The 18,939-nt window shown below is 51.2% G+C and overlaps 1 protein-coding gene across 1 annotated transcript in view; it reads left to right on the top strand.

The window, feature by feature from the left end:
* SGSM1 (small G protein signaling modulator 1) overlaps positions 1-18,939 on the top strand; it is an 84,175-nt gene that overhangs the window by 2,140 nt on the left and 63,096 nt on the right. Inside the window, 2 exon segments of the mRNA XM_089895384.1 lie at positions 281-460; positions 1,292-1,364. Of these exon segments, the coding sequence (XP_089751510.1) occupies positions 281-460; positions 1,292-1,364 (253 nt within the window).

Raw genomic sequence — 18,939 nt, forward strand, 5'->3', positions numbered from 1 at the left:
AGAAGAGCTTGTGAACATCTTGAAGGGAGTGCTTCCCTGGCTCTGGGCAGGCCTCCAGCTGGGGCCCTGAACCCAGCTCTGCTACCAGCTCCCTCGATGCCCTGGACGAGTTCCTTCCCCTCTCAGGGACACAGTTTCCATATCTGGAGGAGGGAGCATTGGTTCAGTGTCCCTGGAGGTCCCATCCATGTCAGTCTAGTTTGGGTTATTGGCCAGGCTGTGGGGGACTTTTCCCCTGGTGGCCAGCGGTCTGAGGCTGCATTCTCTCTCCTGGGAGCAGCTGAGTTTGGGGCTTGGGATGAGCTTTCTGCCTGGCTCGAGGCCGAGGCCATCCCCTGGTCAGAGGGACCTCTTGGCATCCTGCTTGATGCCTGGGTGGGGGGCGGGGTGCAGAGGCAGAACCTTGCAAGTTTCGGCAAAGGACCTCGAGTGCCCATTGACCCCGATCTGCAATCAGAAGGCAAGACTTATAGTTGCAAGTTGATAGCTGTTTCTAAATTTTGCATTTCGTGGGGCACATCGTTTTAGTAATTAGTGCTTCCACTTACTGGGGGCTACTCTGTGCCATATCCTGTGTGCACAGTAATTTTATGAAGTGAATGAGGTTGTTCCCACTTTCAGACAAGGAAACTGAGGCTCAGAGAGGAGAAGTGAATTCCTCAAGAGCACACAGCCCAGAAGGGACTTATCCCCCTGGCCTGTCTGGTGTTAGAGCCAGGCTGTCTTACCCCCTAAATCAGAAACATGCCCATCCACATCTACACAGTGCCACAATCTCAGCATGTGTGGGTGGTATAATTTCCATTGTACAGATAAGAAAACTGGCCCAGAGAGAGTAAGCGAAGTGTTTCAAGGGCACAGAACCAGTGAAGGGGAACAGTCTTCTGTCTGTGAGCCCCCTGTTCAGCATGGGTGCCCCCAAGGGCGTGGTGACAAATCCATGCCCCCCAAAGCAGATCTCCTCTCTCCTTTCCTTCCTCTGCCTACCTCTTTGGAGAGCATCTCCAATGGAATGGTGAAGGGGAGCTCTTTGCTTAGAAAACTGGGAATTGATTGAGGTCTTCCTTCTCTCCACCCTCTGGGTTCAGAACCACATCCCTGCCTGTCACAGCCTCGCCCAGAGGCCCCTCCCATCCTTCTTTCTGGAAGGGGCGGCTTAAGAGTTTCTGTAGATAAACCAGGCAGGTCTGCAAACTTTGTCTGAGCCACTGAAGCTACAAAGGCTAGTAGAGCCTGTGGGGCTGGAAGTTCCATCTAGTGCTGACTCAGCTGGGCTCTGTGGATCCCACAGTGAACAAGATCGGCCCTGCCCTCTGGGGGCTTACATTCCAGTACGGTGGACAGACCCTGACAGACATCCGAATGTAACTGAAAGGATGATTGCAGGCTGTGCACTGAGGTCTGAAGTAGAAGCACTTGGCATCACAAGAACATATAACTGCATGCAGGTGGCTCAGGAGGGCTTCTCGGAGGAAGTGATGTTTAAGATGTGTGAAGGATAAGTAGGCTTTTTAGGTGAAGGGATGAGGTAGCAAGAGACAGAGGAAAACCATTCCTGGCAGAGGGAACTGCACATGCAAAGACTGTGGCTGGAGGGAGCACTACAGACAAGGAATGGAAGGACTAGGAAGTGGCTGGAGTGCAGAGAGAAAGGACAATGGTGCCACATGCAGAGGGGGCAGAGCATGTGGTCCTCTCCTAAAAGCAAGAGGAAAGGAGTGGGGAGGACATGAGGAATATGGAAAGAAGAGGGTGGAGCCGAAACTCATTGCTTAACAATTGTACAACTTGGACAAGCATCTGTCTTTACCTTCACACGTATCTGGGTTTCAGTTTATTCATAATGGGGGTGAAAATTACTCACCTCTCAGGGTAAACCATGTGAAAACACCCACCACGTTAGTCTGAGCTTCTCCAGGACAGGAATCTTTTTATTTTCTGTCTCCCCAGCACCACCCAGGGAAAGCTGGGGACAGCGTGGCCTCAGCATAATTTCCTCCAGTTAAATCCAACCAACTCTATCCTGGCTCCTTCCTGGCTCGATTAGCCCTCCCCTCCTTTTCCCTCCCTGCCTCCACCCCTTAATTTTGTTTTGGTTCCCAGAGCCTCAGGGACTGGCTTCCCGTTGCCATGACGACTGCCACTAAAGGAGCTAGTCACGTGACACGAGTTGATAAGGGAAGCAGAGTGTCTAACTGCCTTGTTTTCCTGCCTCAGGGCTGGGCCTGGGAGGCCTCTTAATTGGAGGGGAGAAGGCAGGGGCTTGTGGGCCAGGAGGAGAGACCCTGGGAAAGAGGCAGGGGGATGAGGTGGGTGCTAGAGAGGAAGCTACGTTTAGCTCTGCACACTGGAGCTGGTGTGAGGGCTGTCCTGGGGAGCCATCATCACAGTGGCTGAGCTGGGCTTGTCTGGGGACTCAGCCTCCCAGCTCCTGAGTGGGGGATCATGAGAGGGGAGGTAGGTGGGACGTGTTGAGAAGGTTGGAGGAAATCAAGAGGGAAACAACTGGTGTTAGTACTAGGACCCTGTGGTCCTAGTCTAACCCGGTGGTTCTTAGTGAAGGAGGGGGCACAATTTTGCCACCCAGGTAGGATTGCCACATAACATACAGGTCACACAGTTAAATTCAAAATTAAGATAAACAACAAACAATTTTTTAGAATGAGTATGTATTGCTAAATCTGGCAACCCTACCCCAGGGGACATTTGGCAACATCTGGAGACATTTTTGGTTGTCATAGCTGGGGGTGCTACTGGCATCTAGTGGGAAGAGACCAGGGATGCTGCTCAACATCCTACAAAGCACAGGACAGCCCCCATCACAAGGAAGTATCCAGCTCAGAACAGCACTACTTTGCTGACTGGTCCCCACATGCCACCTTCTTTACTCAGAAAGACAACCTTAAGAGGGAGAATAACCATCTCCTTCACTTTATAGAAGAGGACCTGGAGGCACAGAGACGGTAAGCAGCTCGCTTTAAGGTTGCACAGCCAGCCTGTGGAGAAGCCAGGATTCAAATCCCACATTCTCAGGATCTGAAGGGTGGCCTCGTGGCCTCTGATTCACAGAGGGCAGAGGTAGGGAGCTACAAGCTACAGCAGAGTCCCCGGAAGCAGGCTTGGGGGTCAGATGTGTGTAGGGGAAGGAGATGAGTCAGGAAAGGTCCGTTAGCCCCAGCTTGTGCAGGGCTGCGGATGTCAGGCGGCAGCCTTTGCTCCATCAGACAGTAGGGAGCTCTAGAAGATTTATGAACAGGGGAGGTCTTGCTTGGAGTTGTACTTCAGGAAGTTCCATTTGGCAGCAGGGGCCAGAACAGACCCTTTCTGCCAGCTCTTAGAAGAAAACTTCCTCTCTTCTTTCCTTCTTTCCACAAATATTTATTGAGCATCTACTAGGTGCCAGGCATTGTTGTAGGAACTGCAGATTGAGAAATGAACAAAGCAGCATCCCTGCTCACGTGCTCTCGTGAAGCTTACAGTCTAGCTGGGGGACAGATAACACAATAAATATAGTGACAGGAGCTATGAGGAAAATAAAGCAGGAAAGGTGGTGGAGAGTGGTGACAAGCGCACTCCAGAGGGGGCACTCTGGGATGGCCTTTCCAACAGGGTGACATTGTCTGCTTGGCAGACATCTGTGGGAAGGGTGTTCCTGACAGAGGGAACAGCATATACAAAGCATTTGAGTGGGGAACAGTGAATAGTGAGGAGGCCAGCGAGGCTGGAGCAAAGGGAAAAAGAATGAAGGAGGATGAGATGAGGTCAGAGAAGGAACAGGAGGCCCATCGTGCAGGGCCTGTGGCCCTCGGAAGCTTTGGCTTTTACTCTGAGTGAGGTGGGAGCCGTGGGGGGATTTTGAGCATGGGGGGAGTGTGAGTTCACCTATGTGTGGCTGCAGGCAGGCAATACATGGAGGGGACAAATGAGGATACAAAGTCATTAGGCAAGAGAGGAAACTTCTATCTAGTTCTTTCCGAGCTTTCCATTCTTGGGCTGGAAATCACAACCCCACACTCCTCTGCTGGGCCAAGTGGAGGTTCCGAAAACGCTTGCTGATCGAATGAACAAAAGCAGGAATACTGGGTGGGATATTTCGGGGCTCTCTGTTGCTTGCAGGGTTGACTCAAATCAGTTGGTGTGTGTCGTGTTTTCGAGCTTAAAACGGCAGAAGTTCTCATGAATAATGCAGCTATATCCACACATAGTCTGGTTTGATGCTTTTTTTGTATCTCTGGCAATGTGGCTTCCGGGAGCTTTGGATAGTGGTGGGCTTGGGTTTGATGTGACGGGGGTGGCAGGAGGGACTCTGGCTTTCCTGCTTAGATATGTCTCCCGTGAAGTCTGGGTGGATCCCCCCTGCAGTAACCTCCTGAGGGGCTCTGCGAGAGGGTGGTAGCTTTTGCTGCTGGTTGGCAGGTGGGAAAGTGCATTTCTGTCACCCACTTGGACCCACAGTTGTTGGCTGCAGACCCCAGGATGGGAGGTGAGGACACCTGAGTCCTTGTCCCAACTCTGCGCCTAACGACCTGTGGCCTCTTAGCGGGTCCCTTCTCCCTGTCTCATTCTCCTGCTTTCTAAGTGGACAAGGTCGGACGGCCCAGGGATTCTAAGAACATCGAGCCATCTAATTTGACCGGCATCTCTTTACAAGAGCCAAGCCTCTCCTGTGTTTTCTCTACTCTGAATTTGCCAAGTCTGTATTTAAGACTTATTATACTCAGTAGCTGATAAGACTTTTGGGGAGCCTTCACTCAAGGAAAACAAGGGCTCGACTAAAGCCATTCTAATGGGATCAAGTTTTTTTAAACAGCATTTACTGAGCATTTTATATGAATGACTTCATTTAAGTATCTCAGTGCCCTGTGGAGTGGATAAAACGTTCTCCCTAATAGAGAAGGATATTGAGGCACAGAGATGGCAAGTAAGACCCCTGCGGCCGTGGAGACTGTAAGTGGTACAGCTTGGGGGTCTGGCTCCAGGACCCAGCTCTGCACTCTGGAGCCAAAACCAATGTGGTTATAAGCTATGAAGAGAGTGTGGAGTTAGGGATAAGGCCAAGCTTTGGAGCCAGACAGCCTTGAGTTCAGGTTGCAGCCCTGCCGTTTAGGAGCTGTGGGAATCTCTCTGGCTTGAGTTTCCTTGTGTATCAGATGGCCAGGGCATCATCTACCACTCGTTTATGCTGTCACACGGGGGTTTGACAGTATTTGTGGAGGGACCAGGCACAGTGCTTGGCTCACCCAGTTAAGAGTGAGATGGAACTCGTTTGCAGAAGGACATTTTGCTGCCCTTTCTGGTCACGTTGAACTTGCAGATGCCCTCAGCATGGGATCTTGATCTCCTTGGGTAAGCCTTGGGCTGGGGGTTGCCAGGACCACAGCAGCAGTGCTGTAGCCTAGGAAGGGGATCCAGTGGGACTGAGCCCTTGAGTAGGAGTCTGCAAGGCTGAGTCTTGACTGATGGCATTGCCATCCTCGGGTGGGCAGCTGGAGGTTCCCTCTGTGTCTGACTGCTCATCGGCCCCCGTGGAGGTAATCCCTCAGCCTCAGGAGGTCAGAAACCCTCGTGAGCCTGCTGGCCCTGCCTCTTAGCTGCTGTGAGCCCCCGGGTGAGGCAGCTAGGAGGGCTGAACTCCAATGGGGGCAGCGTATTTTTCTTTCTTTTAGTAGTACAAGAAGATAGGAGATGAATAGTTTTTTTTGTGCTTTTTCTTCACAAAATCTTGAAGGAACTCAGATTCTGGGCATTTGTGAAGGACAGTAACAGGTCCTATTGCCGTAGACCCCCATACAAAAATCGGATAACTGAAGCCTCAAGAGATCAAGGGACTTGGCGATACTTGGGGCATTGAATGAATTCTCCTCTAATTATTGTTATTTAGTGAATTATGTTGAAATGGAAAGTTAGAATTAGAGCAGCTATCATTTCTTTTTTTTTTTTAAGAAATAAAGACATTTTTACTACTACCATTTATTAAACGCTACTCTAAGTGCTTTACTCTCTCTCATTTAATCCACAAAGCAATCTTCCTATAGAGTAGGCACAGATAGCAACTCCTCTTTACTGGAGAGGAAATTGAAGCTCATAGAGGTTAAGAAACAGGACTAAGTAAGGTCACACAGCTGCAAAGCAGCAGAGCAGGGTGTTTTAGCCAGCCCCGTCCAATTCAAGTTGGATGATAACTTGCTAAAAAAACTAGTTAAAACAGTAAATGAACACATAAATATAAAGCAGAAAGGGAAAGAGAGGCTAAGAAATGGATCTCTTGGTTCAAGGGTTTGGGAAGTTTGTAGTGATCCGGCTTTATGTACAGCTGTATCCAGGGGTTCCAGTGATGTTATCAGGACCATCTCTCTGTGCTGCTTTTGTCTGTGTAAGCTTTATGCTTCCTCTCTATGGGGAGGTAGAGGGTTGCCCAGCCGCTCTCAGGAAACAATATGCCAGCTTGACATCGAGACAAACAGAGCTTCTCCTTCCCCACGGTTCTAGCAGAAGTCTTAGGATTACATCTCATCCGACCAGCCTGGGTCATGTGCTCCTTTTGTGCCAATGGCTGTGGGATGGATTGCTCTGATTGGTCAAGCCTGGAGGGGTGAAGTGTGGAGTCAGCCCTGTGAGAGTAAAGGAGGGGACCCAGAGGAGAGTCAAGGTGAAATGACCAGACAGGGAGATGGTAACTAGGCCAACAAACCACAGACATCCACCTTCACAGCCTGAGGGTCCTGCATTTGGAGCTCAGCCCCTAACAGTAGAGGTGGCCACTCTGATGCTCCGACAGGGAGATGGTAACTAGGCCAACAAACCACAGACATCCACCTTCACAGCCTGAGGGTCCTGCATTTGGAGCTCAGCCCCTAACAGTAGAGGTGGCCACTCTGATGCTCCGTGCCTGGCTGTGATCCCAAGTGCTGCCTGGGGACCTGCTGTGCACAGGTGTCTGCTGGATCAGAGATTTTTACTCAGGGGTGTGCAAAACCCTGAAATTGTACAAACACTTTGTACTTGCTGTATGGAGAGGGTATCCTCCATTATCCTCAGGACCTGTAAAAGATCCACAACCCAAATACCCTAATACAGTTGGTGTCCTTTAATATGGTTTTAAATAAACCTTTCACAGATTAAAAAAAAAAAAAACATCCTGGAAGATGCTGGGATAAAAAGGTGAATACAGTACAGTTTCCCAACCTCCACGTGCTCAGAAATGAAATAGTGTCTCCTAATTTCTAAGCCAGTGAGTCCTCTAATAATAATATCAATCTCTAATAATAATCATAATGAGCATTTATTGGGCACCTACTATATTCTAGACCTGCACTGTCCAATGTGGGCTACTAGTCACGTGTGCCTATTTACATTTAAATCAAGTAAAATTACATTTTAAATACTGTTCCTCAACGGCACTAGGCACGTTTCAATAGCCCCACGTGGCTAGTGATACCATATTGGACAATACAGGGATACAGCATGTCCAGAAAGTTCTATCATGTTCTAGACGTTGTGCTAAGTGCTTTATATCCATTAACATATTTGATCTTTAAAAAATCCTTAATAAATAGGACCTACCCCTACCTCAGAGGTAGGGGTAGGTCCTATTTATTATCCCATTTTACAGATGAGTAAACTGAAGCACAGAGCAAGTGAAGTGACTTGCCCAAGGTCGGAGAGCCCGTAAGAACCAGGATTCTAACCCAGCCCTTAAACACATTATCTCACTGCTTTTCCTCTTAAGGTTGGCTGGAGGTGGTTAGTCCATTTTCTGGTCCATCCTGAGTGTGAACCATCTGGGTATTCCGTTTCTTTCTTTCCTGCAGCCGCCCAGACCCCCAAATTTTGGGCAGCTTTCCAGAGAATCTCTGCACCCTCTGGAGTCCGTGTGTGCCTTCCTCATCCTTGAGGCCCGTGGGTCTGCGGAAACAGGGCATGTTGCCAGGGGAGCCGCCACACTCAGTAGGCAGAGCAACCGGGAGAAAGCTGGCGGGTATCCATGGTGTGGGCTGAGAATGTGAAACACGCGGGCCCTTTTTCCTGGGGATGGGGGGCGGCCGGGGGATTGTCTTCAAGGCTTCTCCATGTCCATCCGTGGCTGGGTGTGGGAGTGTTGGCCGGAGGGACCTTTTGGCCAGGATGTCCCCAGGTGAATGGTCTTAGAATCAGGCACTGGGGAAGACTCCTTGTCGAGGGGTCTGGGGCACCTGTGCAGGGTGGCGATGACAGACCTGTTGGTGGGAACCCCATTCTCAGCCCCAGAGCACCTCTCCTTCCAGGCCCCGCTGGCTGGCGGGTCTTTCTACTCTTCGGAAACAATGCCTGGTGCTTATTTATAGCACGTCAGTAAACTATTAACTGGGGCGGGACCGGCAGCAGCCCGGGAGAGGCATTTGCTTCTCCTGCAAGCCCCATAGCCACCTTTAGGGCGTTTAAGAGTGAGGAACCAGAGGGAGGGCTCTTCTAACCCTCTGAAAATCCACATGCCACCACTTCACCGTTTATTTATTTATCCGCTCATTCCCATCACACGGATGGGACTGCAGAAGGACACCCCTGTGGCTTTGCCTTCCTTACCTGTGTGGATGTGGTGGGCAGGGTGGAAGGATGTGGGCGTGAGGGTGGGGCAGATCAGTCCTGGAACTGCAGGCGAGAGAGAATCCCCAAAAAGGAAGCTTCGATCCATTCCCTGTGGTTGCTGAGGTCCTAGTGCCAGACACCTTCAGACCCCTGCTCTGCGAGGCCCCAGAGCGCCCTGCAGACCACACAGGCTGAAGGCGAGGAGGAGTCCCTTTGGAAGGAGACTCAGTCTGTTTGCCCAAAAGCTGGGACCCCCGCCGACATCCTCCATGAGTGGCAGAGTAAGGTAAAGACATTTTTTTAAGAAACAGACTTTATTTTTTTATAGCAGTTTAGGTTCACAGTAAAAATTAAATGAAAAGTACAGAGATTTCCCTTACACGCCCCACCCCACACATGCACAGCCTTCCCCACTATGGACCCCCCACCAGAATGGGACATTTGTTACAATGGAGGAACCTACATTGACACATTATCACCCCAAGTTCATAGCTACACTAGGATTCAGTCTTGGTGATGTGCATGCTGTGGATCTGGACAAATGCATAGGGACGTGTATCCACCATTATAGCATCACACAGAACAGTTTCACTGCCCTAAAATCCTCTGTGCTCTACCTATTCATCCTTCTCTCCCCCCAACCCCTGGCAACCACCCATCTTTTAACTGTCTCCATAGTTTTGCTTTTTCCAGAATGTCGTGCAGTTGGAGTCATACAGTATGTTGCCTTTTCAGAGTGGCTTCTTTCATTTAGTAATAAGCATTTCAGCTTGGACATTCTTTTCGTGACTATGATTTTCCTTCGGGAACCGACGTGTGGCAGAGAGAGGGAGCTAGGAGGTGCCTGGTGAGCTGGGAGAGATGGGTCATGAAAGATGATGGCTGGGGCAGAGGTGGAGCTGGCAGGCGCTGCTGTACCCTGGCTGTGATTGTGACATTGGGCTTCACTGGGCTGAGGGAGCCGGTGCATTGGCCACCTGGCTGCTAGCGTCCCCACCGTGACTTGGGACTCCGGAGCAGGAGACCTTGATTCAGATCCCAGCCTCTTCGCAGGCCAGATGACCTTTGTCCCTCCCAGGTCTGCTGCTTCGTTGGAAAAATGAGAATAGTAGCAATGACACCTATATTATTGTGAATCTTTGGGCTCACATATGTAAAGCTCCTACCCAGCTTGTGGGAAGCATCCGTAGGTGTCTGTTGAATGAATGAATGAACCTACTGTGTGCCAGGGTCGGTGCAGAGCAGGTAGTCATGGGTCTGAATCCCTGCCCTGCCATTTGAAAACCTTGTGCTCTTGGAACGTCATTTAATCTCACTGAGACTCAGTTTCCTCGTTTGTAAAATGAGGAGGCTAATTGTATCCATTTCTCCAAATTACCACAAGGATTGGATGAGATAAACCTCCTAAACACAGTGCCAGGCGCACAGTGAGCACTTTATAAATAAATGCCGGTTGTTCTTACATAAAACAAATGCATAAAGCACCTACTATGTAGCTGCTGTTGTGTTTAATGCTTTATATTGAGTTGTCTGAGGTGTTTATATATATTTTGGATATCAACCCCTTATCGGTAATATCATTTGCATATATTTTCTCCCATTCCGTAGGTTGTCTTTTTGTTTCATCGATGGTTTCTCTTGCTGTGCAAAAGCTTTTAAGTTTAATTAGGTCTCATTTGTTTATTTTTGCTTTTATTTCTTTTGCCTTTAGAGACAGATCCAAGAGATATTGCTACAAAATGTATTATGCCTTTGAGACAATACTAATATCTAATACAAATACTGATATAACACTAATATGAATAACACCCATTTTATGGATGAGAATGCTGAGGCTCAGAGAAGGGACATGATTTGCCCGAGATCATGCGTGCATGAGCTGGGATATGAATTCTGGAAGTTTGATTCCAGAGTCCAGTGCTCATGGCTGTGCAGTGGGTGTTACTCTAGGAGCTGGGAAAGGGAGGGGACATCACATCAACTCGAGGGGGTCTCAGGAGGGAGTAAGAAGGTCACGTTATCTGCTTCTGGAGCACTGGGTGGTTTTTCCAGAGCTGGAGGTGGAGGTAAGGGTGGGTGGGGAGGTAAGGGTGGGTGGGGATGTCAGGTGGAGGGTACTGCAGAAGCGAATGTCAGGTGGTGGGAGTCACATGGGTCACACAGAAGGAATGCATGTGTGACTGGGAAGGGACAGGATTTGGCAGGAAAGGCAGGTGGAGCCACACCATGGGAATAGTTATAGCTTGCCAGGCGGTCCCATCCAGCCCCCACATCTGTGTCTGTGCTTTGGAGCTTCCCAAAATATTCCTTTCCCTCCCCCCCCCGCCCCACCCATCAGCCTCAGCCCTGTTCCAGCCCCTCCCAACTCTCACCTCCTGCGTGCCTCACCCATATCAAATTAAAAAATACAGAGCCGCCAGCTATTTCCATGTAGTGCTTTTCCCTGCCACACTGTCCGTACATCTGTTCCTTCCTTTGAGCTCCAGGGCACCTCTGTGGGGGCAGTAGCAGGAGGAATTTTTTTTCCCTATGCTTTAGAGTTGGTGAATCCGAAGCCCAGAAAGTTCATTTCTACTTGTACTTCAGATCTTGAGCATCACCTCCTGCAGGAAGCCCTCCCTGACCTCCCCACCCACCCAGTTTCCTTGTTATCTGTTCTCATAGAACCAAGTTCTTTCACTGCAGAGAAATGGTCTCGCTTCGTCATTATCTACCCATTGGTGTGATTTAGTTAATGTCTTTCCACCTTGCTGGACTGTGACCTGCGTGAGGACAGGGACTCTATCTGCTTGCCACCTGATGCCGCACACATAGGAGGCGCTCTGTGAATGTTGACTGACTGAGCAGTCAGTTTTGACAGTTTTGGTTCATGTGATACGTTATGGGAAGGCAGGTGTTAGCGGAACGTGGAAGAGGCATGCTTATCCCCGCTTGGGGTATGGAAAGTCCAGGAAGGCTCCCAGGAGGAGGGGACCCCTGGGCTGAAGCCTGAGTTGCAGTTAGCCAGCTGGAGCATGCATGGAGGGGCATCTGGCAGAAGGCACCACGTAGGCAAAGGCGTGGAGGTGAGCCCATTGCGTTGCCTTTGGGGACCTGCGTCCTGAGGCAGGGCTGGAAATACTGGCCTCTTAAGGTATCTGCATCTTGTTCTCAGCATCTGGGGTGCCTGCAGAGTGGCCCAGCCTATCCACCTCTTACCCCCCTCACCCCAGTCATTGTCGAGGGGGCCTTTGAGCCACCCCCCTTTTCTCCCCACTTTCCCCACATGCTGAGAGTTTTGTTTTGTTTTTTATTTATTTTTGGCTGCGTTGGGTCTTCGTTGCTGCACGCGGGCTTTCTCTAGTTGCGGTGAGCGGGGGCTACTCTTTGTTGTGGTGCATGTGCTTCTCGTTGTGGTGGCTTCTCTTGTTGCGGAGCACGGGCTCTAGGCGCGTGGGCCTCAGTAGCTGTGGTGCACTGGCTTAGTTGCTCCGCGGCCTGTGGGATCTTTCCAGACCAGGACTCGAACATTGGCAGGCGGATTCTCAACCACTGCGCCACCAGGGAAGTCCCTGAGAGTTATTTTTAAAACCACTTCGAAGGCCCTCCAGGCATCCTAATCTAACGGTCCTCTCCACCGTGAGTTTCTTGTAGATGTAAGAGTCAGGCTGCCTAGGGGGCTCCATCTCAGAAGCTGTTGCTACCTAAGCATTACTCACCCACCTGCACCACCAGGCACCTACCACCTGAGACCCCAGCTGGTGTGCGGATGCTCTAAGGCCTCCTAGGAGCAGGTGGCAGCTCTGGTGATGTTTATTTAGGCCTCCTATGTGCCACAGGCACTGTGCTGGGTGCTTTAAACCAGGGGTCCCCGTGGCCCAAATGCAGCTTGTTTGTGAGCTGCCCTTGAGCCAAGAGTGCTTTTTACATTACAAAGGGTTGTAAAAACAAAAGAGACTCTGTGATGTAGACTGTAGGTGGTCTAAAAAAGAGGTTTGCCAGATTTAGCAAATGAAAATTCAGAAAGCCCAATTAAATTTGACTTTCAGGGAAACAGTAATGTTTTAGCAAAAGTATTTACCATTCGCTATTTGGAACATACTTACACTGTATATATATATATATTATATATATTTGTTATTTATCTGAAATTTAGATTTTACTGGGCATCCTGTATTTTATATGGCACCGCTATCCTAAAGCCTGAAGTATTTGCTGTCTGACTTATTACAGAAGAAGTTTGCTGACCCCAGCCTTACACACATAGAAGTTTGCTGACCCCAGCCTTACACACATAGCAAACGAGATCAGGCATCAAAGGGGCTTAGGACACTGCCTGGACCCCAGCTCCATAAGCACCGGCTACTGGTATTCGTGTTATTGGCATAATCAAAGTGATCACCAAATATATATTGAACTGCTTGTCCGAGGGGCTCAAGGTTTACTTGGGAGAGACGGACACTGAACGAATAAATCCACAGACGTGTAGTGACGATCAGACTGTGATAAGTTCTAGGGTGCCATGCAAGAGACTCTGTTTTAGACAGGGCGGTTCTGAGCACTGTGCCTGTTTTGTCTGTGGAATCCTCACATAGCATCCGTGTGAGGTGGTGCAAACATCATCCCCATTTCACAGATGAGGAAACCGAGGCCCGAGGTTCCCCAGCTAACAGCAGAGCTGGACTTTGACCTGGGCCTGGTGGCTCCCAAGCCCATGTTCTACTCACGTCACTAAAATGCCTCCCTTTATATGGTGCCAGCTGTGTGCTGGGTCTCATTTGAGGTCCCCTGCCTGTATTTTCCGTAATCCTTGTGACAGCCCTGCATACTGGGCCATGTGATTCCCATCGGGGCTTAGAGGAGTGAACACAGCACAGTGTGGAGAGTCAGGGAGGAGGAGCAAGTCGATTTGGAAGCTGGCAGGGTTCCAGGTGGGCAACATGAGGGTACCTGGGTGTGCGCAGGTGGCAGGTGTGAGGAGGAGAGACACAGGGCAGCCCGGGGAGCCACCAGGAGCCCCCCTTCCGGCTTTGCAGATTGGCCCGGATTTCCCTGTCTCCCTCCTGAGATTAATCCTCCTTTTATGCTGTTTAAATATTTGCAGGTAGAGGGAGGGAGGGATGGGGGAGGGCGGGGCATATTTCTGAATGGTTGCCGGATGGGGCCAGTGGTGGGGTGGGGTAGGTGCTCTGAGGCCTGATGTGGAGGCACGGCTGGGCCACAGCCAGAGGAAGTTGGGGTTGGTGAATAGAGCTGAAAGGGCCCCTTAGCAATTGGCCGTTCACCTAACTAACTAACCCTCATGAATATCCACCGTGGGCCACTCAGTGAACCTGACCATCGCTATCATCTCAAGAGTCATTACTGTTTGTAGCATCCCTACTATGTGCCAAGTACAGTCTCCACAATCTCATTCAAGCCTCACATTACCCCTGTGAGGTAGGGATGCTAAGACCATCCACCCCATTTTACAGATGGGGAAGCTTGTCTAGCATCATGTGGGCAGTGAGTGGCCAAGGATTGGACCCCAGGTCAGTGACTCCACCTCTTGGGCCCTTAGCCTCTCTCAACTGCCTCCTCACATCCTGTCCTTAGAGCTGAGAAGCTGGTTCCAAAAAGAGTGAGCTCCCCATCGTTGGAGAAATGCAAGCAGTTGTTGGAGGACTCCTTAGAATGGAGCTGGAGAGGGATCACAGTTTCCCGACCACTGTGACCTTTGAGGTCCCCCTGCCTCTGAAGGGTCCCCACAGTGGGATGTAGTTGGCAGAGTCACATCCAGGTGACCCAGGTCTTCTGACTCCCAGTTCAGTGCCTCTTTCCATCCCCAAGTTGGGAGACACTGGAGAATCCCTCCTCACAGGTTTCTCAGCACCTTGGGATTTCAGAGGGCCTGACCCAGGATTGGGCAGGGCTGGAGGCAGGGCTCCAGGTCAGGCCATCAGACCTGGCTTCAAGTCCTGGCTGTGTGACCTGCAGGCAAGTTGTATAAACTCTCTGTGCCTCACTTTATCCATCTCTAAAATGGGGATAATAATGCTCTCATGAGGATTAAATCAGACATTCTATACAGATCACCTGGCACTTCGTAGATGCTCTTAGTATACATTCTCTTTTATTCTAATAACAAAAGCAGAATGACAGAACAAAAGGAGAATAACAGAAGCATTTGGTTCACAGTGGCCTCTGCTTCTGCAGTGACAGACAAAGTATTTGTTAGAACAAAGGCCCTGGGTCTGAATCCTGCTGCCTCTGCGTGACCTGGGTCAAGTTAGCTAATGTTTGTGTGTCAGTTTCCCCATCTGTAAAATGGGAATAACTTGGGAAATGACCTCATGAAGGTTGTGCTTACAGATAGTCCCCGGAACACAGCGAGTGCCCAAAAAAGTGAGGGTAAGCTTTAGCGTCATAAAGCTTCTACTGTGTGCTAGCCCGGCCTGCCCTTTCACCAGTCACATCACATTTAATTCTCAGCACAGCCCCAGGGGGTGATAGGTTCCACTTTACAGATGAGGAAACTGAGGTGCCAGCAGGGGCACGACTCGACCGAGCTCACACTGGACGTGAGTGGCCCGGCTGGAATGAGAATGCAGGTCTGTGTGGCTCTAGAGTGGCGCCAACCATAGTCACTGCCTCTGTGCCGCCCAAATGGGGCGGGATTCCTGGTCCAAAGCTTAGAAAATCACACAGGCCGCAAGGAGCCAGGATGGCACCCTGCCACTGCCACCGTCTCCAAACCACCCCACGGTCCCTCAATCTGTCTGCCTCCAACGTGGACCAAGTTCAAGACCATGTCTGGGGGCCTGAGAGGGGGAAGGTGGTTGAGCTAATTTCGGAAATCTTCTGCAGCTGCCAGTCCCTCTTCCCCCGTCCCCAGTGCTGACCTGTCCCGGGGGATGGGTCCCCCCCTCGCAGGAGTGGGCAGCAGCCTCTTTCTTCTTGCGGCGAGACCATGCCCTCTTCTGCAAGACTCTCAGTGACCTTCTGGGGGAGGCTCCCACAGCGTTGCCTTTTAATTTCCTCTCCTGGCCTCCGGCTGTCAGCCTGTTATGAACTTCCGGGAAGATATTCTAGCCCACAGCTGGGGGCCAACGGAGGTGGGGAGGGGCCCTCACTGCCGGAACCCCTTGTTCAGGCTGAGAACGCCCTGGGTGCTGCATTCTCCCCTCCACCACCCACCCCAGATCCATCCCCAGGACAGGAGGCCCAGAGCCAGGCAGCCACGGGCTCCTCCCTGCAGCCGGCTTCCCAGCTGTGTGACCCTTTGAATTTCAGGATCCACAGCTGTAAGCAGCCGGCCTTCTCCGCTCTGCAGATTCTGGAGTTGAGACAACGTGTGTGTGCAGTCAGGGTGCCGATAGGAAGCAAGTGCTTCCCCCAAGGTGAATTTAATAAAGGGCTGTTGACTAAGGCAAGGGAAGGATGCTGTGAGGCCCCGGGAAGCATGCAGCACCCCATGATATTAACGTTGGGGAACCAAGAACCGCTACTGCCCCCAGTCTGATCAGGGTGGGAGGGAGAGGTTCCCAGAAGGGGCAGGCTGTGTGGGGAGGGTCCCCAGAGACAGCTGTGACTGCTACGCCTCTTTCTTAAGGATTTGGGGGCAGCTCCTTATTTTATATCCTCCCCCACCCTTCCCCACTCTCCCCGCCTCTCCTTTTCCATCCCCTTAGATCCTTGAGTACAGTCTGAGCGTGCTTGAGATCACCTGGAGGGCTTGATCACTACCCCAGAGTTTCTGATTCAGTAGGTCCAGGGTGAGGCTGAGCATCTGTATCTCTGACCAGTTCCCAGCTGGTGCCGGTGCTAGTGCTTCTGGGCCCCACCCCAAGGAGCTCTGCTCGTCCCCATCGCACTTACCTCCCACCTCTCTTAGCTTGTGGCTCTTTGGACTAAGGGCCCCTTCAGGGCAGGACTGTCTTACTCCATCCCTGCAGCTCTGTCCACCTTGAACTCAGTATCCGAGGGCTGGTTCTCTTGCCGCCTGCCCAGATGAATCCACCTGCGTTTGTATCACTTGCAACTTGTCCCTGTAGATTGCTGTCCAGACATGTTGATCCGAGGTCAATGCTGAGATAGAGATCAGGATGCAGGAGGTCTATGAGGGCACGCTCTTGGGGTCAACACCAGGAGAGGTGAGGCAGAGAAACAGGAGTGGGTGGAGGGAGAAGTTGGGCCACGATGTGGCCTCCGTGGAAGCCTCAGTCAGCCCTGTGGAGAGCTGGGACGGCCCTTCAGAGCTGTCCCATGTGAGGGCAAGGATGCCGGATCTTCACACCCCACATGCATCATTCACTGGATGGGCCACCCCGGGAAGGACTGCGACCTTGGGGGAGGCCCTCTCTGCAGCTGAGGTGACCCTGTTTCCTAAGGGACAGCAGCCCTCCCAGCAGCTGGCAGCCTCCGGTCCTCATGGGATCTGAGTGGTGCATTGCAGCATCTGCCACATCATCAGGACCTTCTCATGGCCCCCACCGCCATCCTCTCCCTACCCCTGAGTCCCATGGCCCCTGTACCCCACACTCTTCCTTCCTTTCCAGCCCCAAACCAGAAAGCCCTCTTGCTATCACTCAAGCACACAGAGCCCCCAGTAAAGACACCTGCCCATGGTTTGGCCACCAGCTGACCTCTGAATCTTAATTTTGCTTGGCCAGGCCATCCTGCAACACAGAGAAGTCAAAGCCCCCAGGCCCCATCCTCTTTGTACTACATCAGTGTTATCTGCCACATGTGATGGTTAGGGATGCACCAGGCCTTCCAGAGAGAGGGAGAGAGGAAGACGGCAGATGTATTAGTCTGCTCGGGCTGCCATAACAAGGTACCACTTGGTGGCTTAAACAACAGAAATTTATTTTCTCACAGTTCTGGAGGCTGGAAGTCCAAGATCAAGGTGTCGGCAGGATTGGTTCCTTTGGAGGGCCAGGCGGGAAGGGTCTGTTCTGGGTCTCTCTCCTCGGCTGTTGATGGCTGTCTTCTCCCTGTATCTTCACATGGCCTTCCCTCTGTACCTGTCCATGTTCAAATTTCCTCTTCTTATAAAGACCCCAGATGATACCAGATGAAGGCTCACTCGAATGTCCTGATTTTAACTTAATCACTCTGTAAAGATCTCATCTCCAAATACTGTCACATTCTGAGGTCCTAAGGGATAGGATTTCAACATGAATTTGGTGGGGGGCCGGGGAGGGACACAGCTGAGCCGATAACATTAGGGGAGGTGACAGTTTACAGGATTGGAAAGCAGGTGACAAGGAAAAGGAATGGGAAGAGGTTAAGGCATCCTGGGCAGGTGTTTGAGGCCAGAGGGGTGGTGCCAGCCTAAGGGCCCCTACTAGTTGCTAGCAGAGCCGGAAGCTAAAGCTGAAGGGTGTTTCACGCATCCCGAGGACGCTCACAGCCTCCTTTTGTGGAGGGAGCCGATGGGGCCTGGTGGCCTCTGCGCTAACCGTGGGGAAAGAGGCAGGCTGGCAGCAGGGCCTCTGCATCAGAGCCACTCCAGAGGGTGACAGGCAGATGGCCGCCTCCAAGGAACAGGAGGACGTTGCCAGGGGGGCTGCAACCTGCTTAAGAGAGGGCTGGCCCTCTGGAAGGAGCTGAGGCCTGCCCTGAAATGGAGTGGTCACGCTTTGGCACTCCTCCCACCCCCCAGAGCTGACCTGCTGCTGCAGGGAACACCAGCCCGGCAGAGCCAAACGTTCCTGTGCTGGGTCGGTGAGCTGTAAAAACACGCCCCTCCTGTGTGTTTCTCCTTTGCTCTCACCTGTCCCCACACAATACTCCAATACGCAGACTGTGGGTTTTCTGCACAACAAACAATCCCCCAGTGCCAGCTGAGCATCCTACAATTAACTCAGTTCTGACACCATCTATCGGAGATGGCATCCGATCCCACAGGTTAAGGGCTCAGTCCCACAAGACTGACCCCCCAATTTCAGGTACCAGTTGCACATCTCAGGTTGTTCCTCGTACTTCTGGCAGACCTGCTGTAAGTCAGGGTTCGCACCTCCTAATCCCATCACAGTGCAAGTTAGGATTTCAGCGTATGAATTTTGGAGGAACCTAAGCAGCCCATTGCAAGGAGTATCCTCCCTCCTCCGTCTCAGTTTCCTCCTCTGTGAATGGAGAGGGTATTACTGTGAAGTTCTTGTGATGATCCAGTGAGGTGAGGCAGGCAGGAGAGAGCTTTGCAAACTGTGACACACTCAGGACTTACTTACACACTTGCTCATTCCATCCCACCTGCTTATAACTCCAAGCTCAACCTCACCCCATGTAGACTGCCCTTGGTGGCCGTGTTTCCCCTGCAAGGTTAATTTTGTTTATTGTTTTTAACTTGGTTTTACCTGCATACATGTGTTTGATGGCAGGGACTTGGGATGCATGGACCAGATTTGATAT

Source organism: Delphinapterus leucas, chromosome 14 (genome assembly GCF_059928025.1).
Source record: "Delphinapterus leucas isolate spDelLeu-1000000601 "Yukka" chromosome 14, BTC_Dleu_Yukka2, whole genome shotgun sequence".
NCBI lineage: Eukaryota > Metazoa > Chordata > Mammalia > Artiodactyla > Monodontidae > Delphinapterus > Delphinapterus leucas.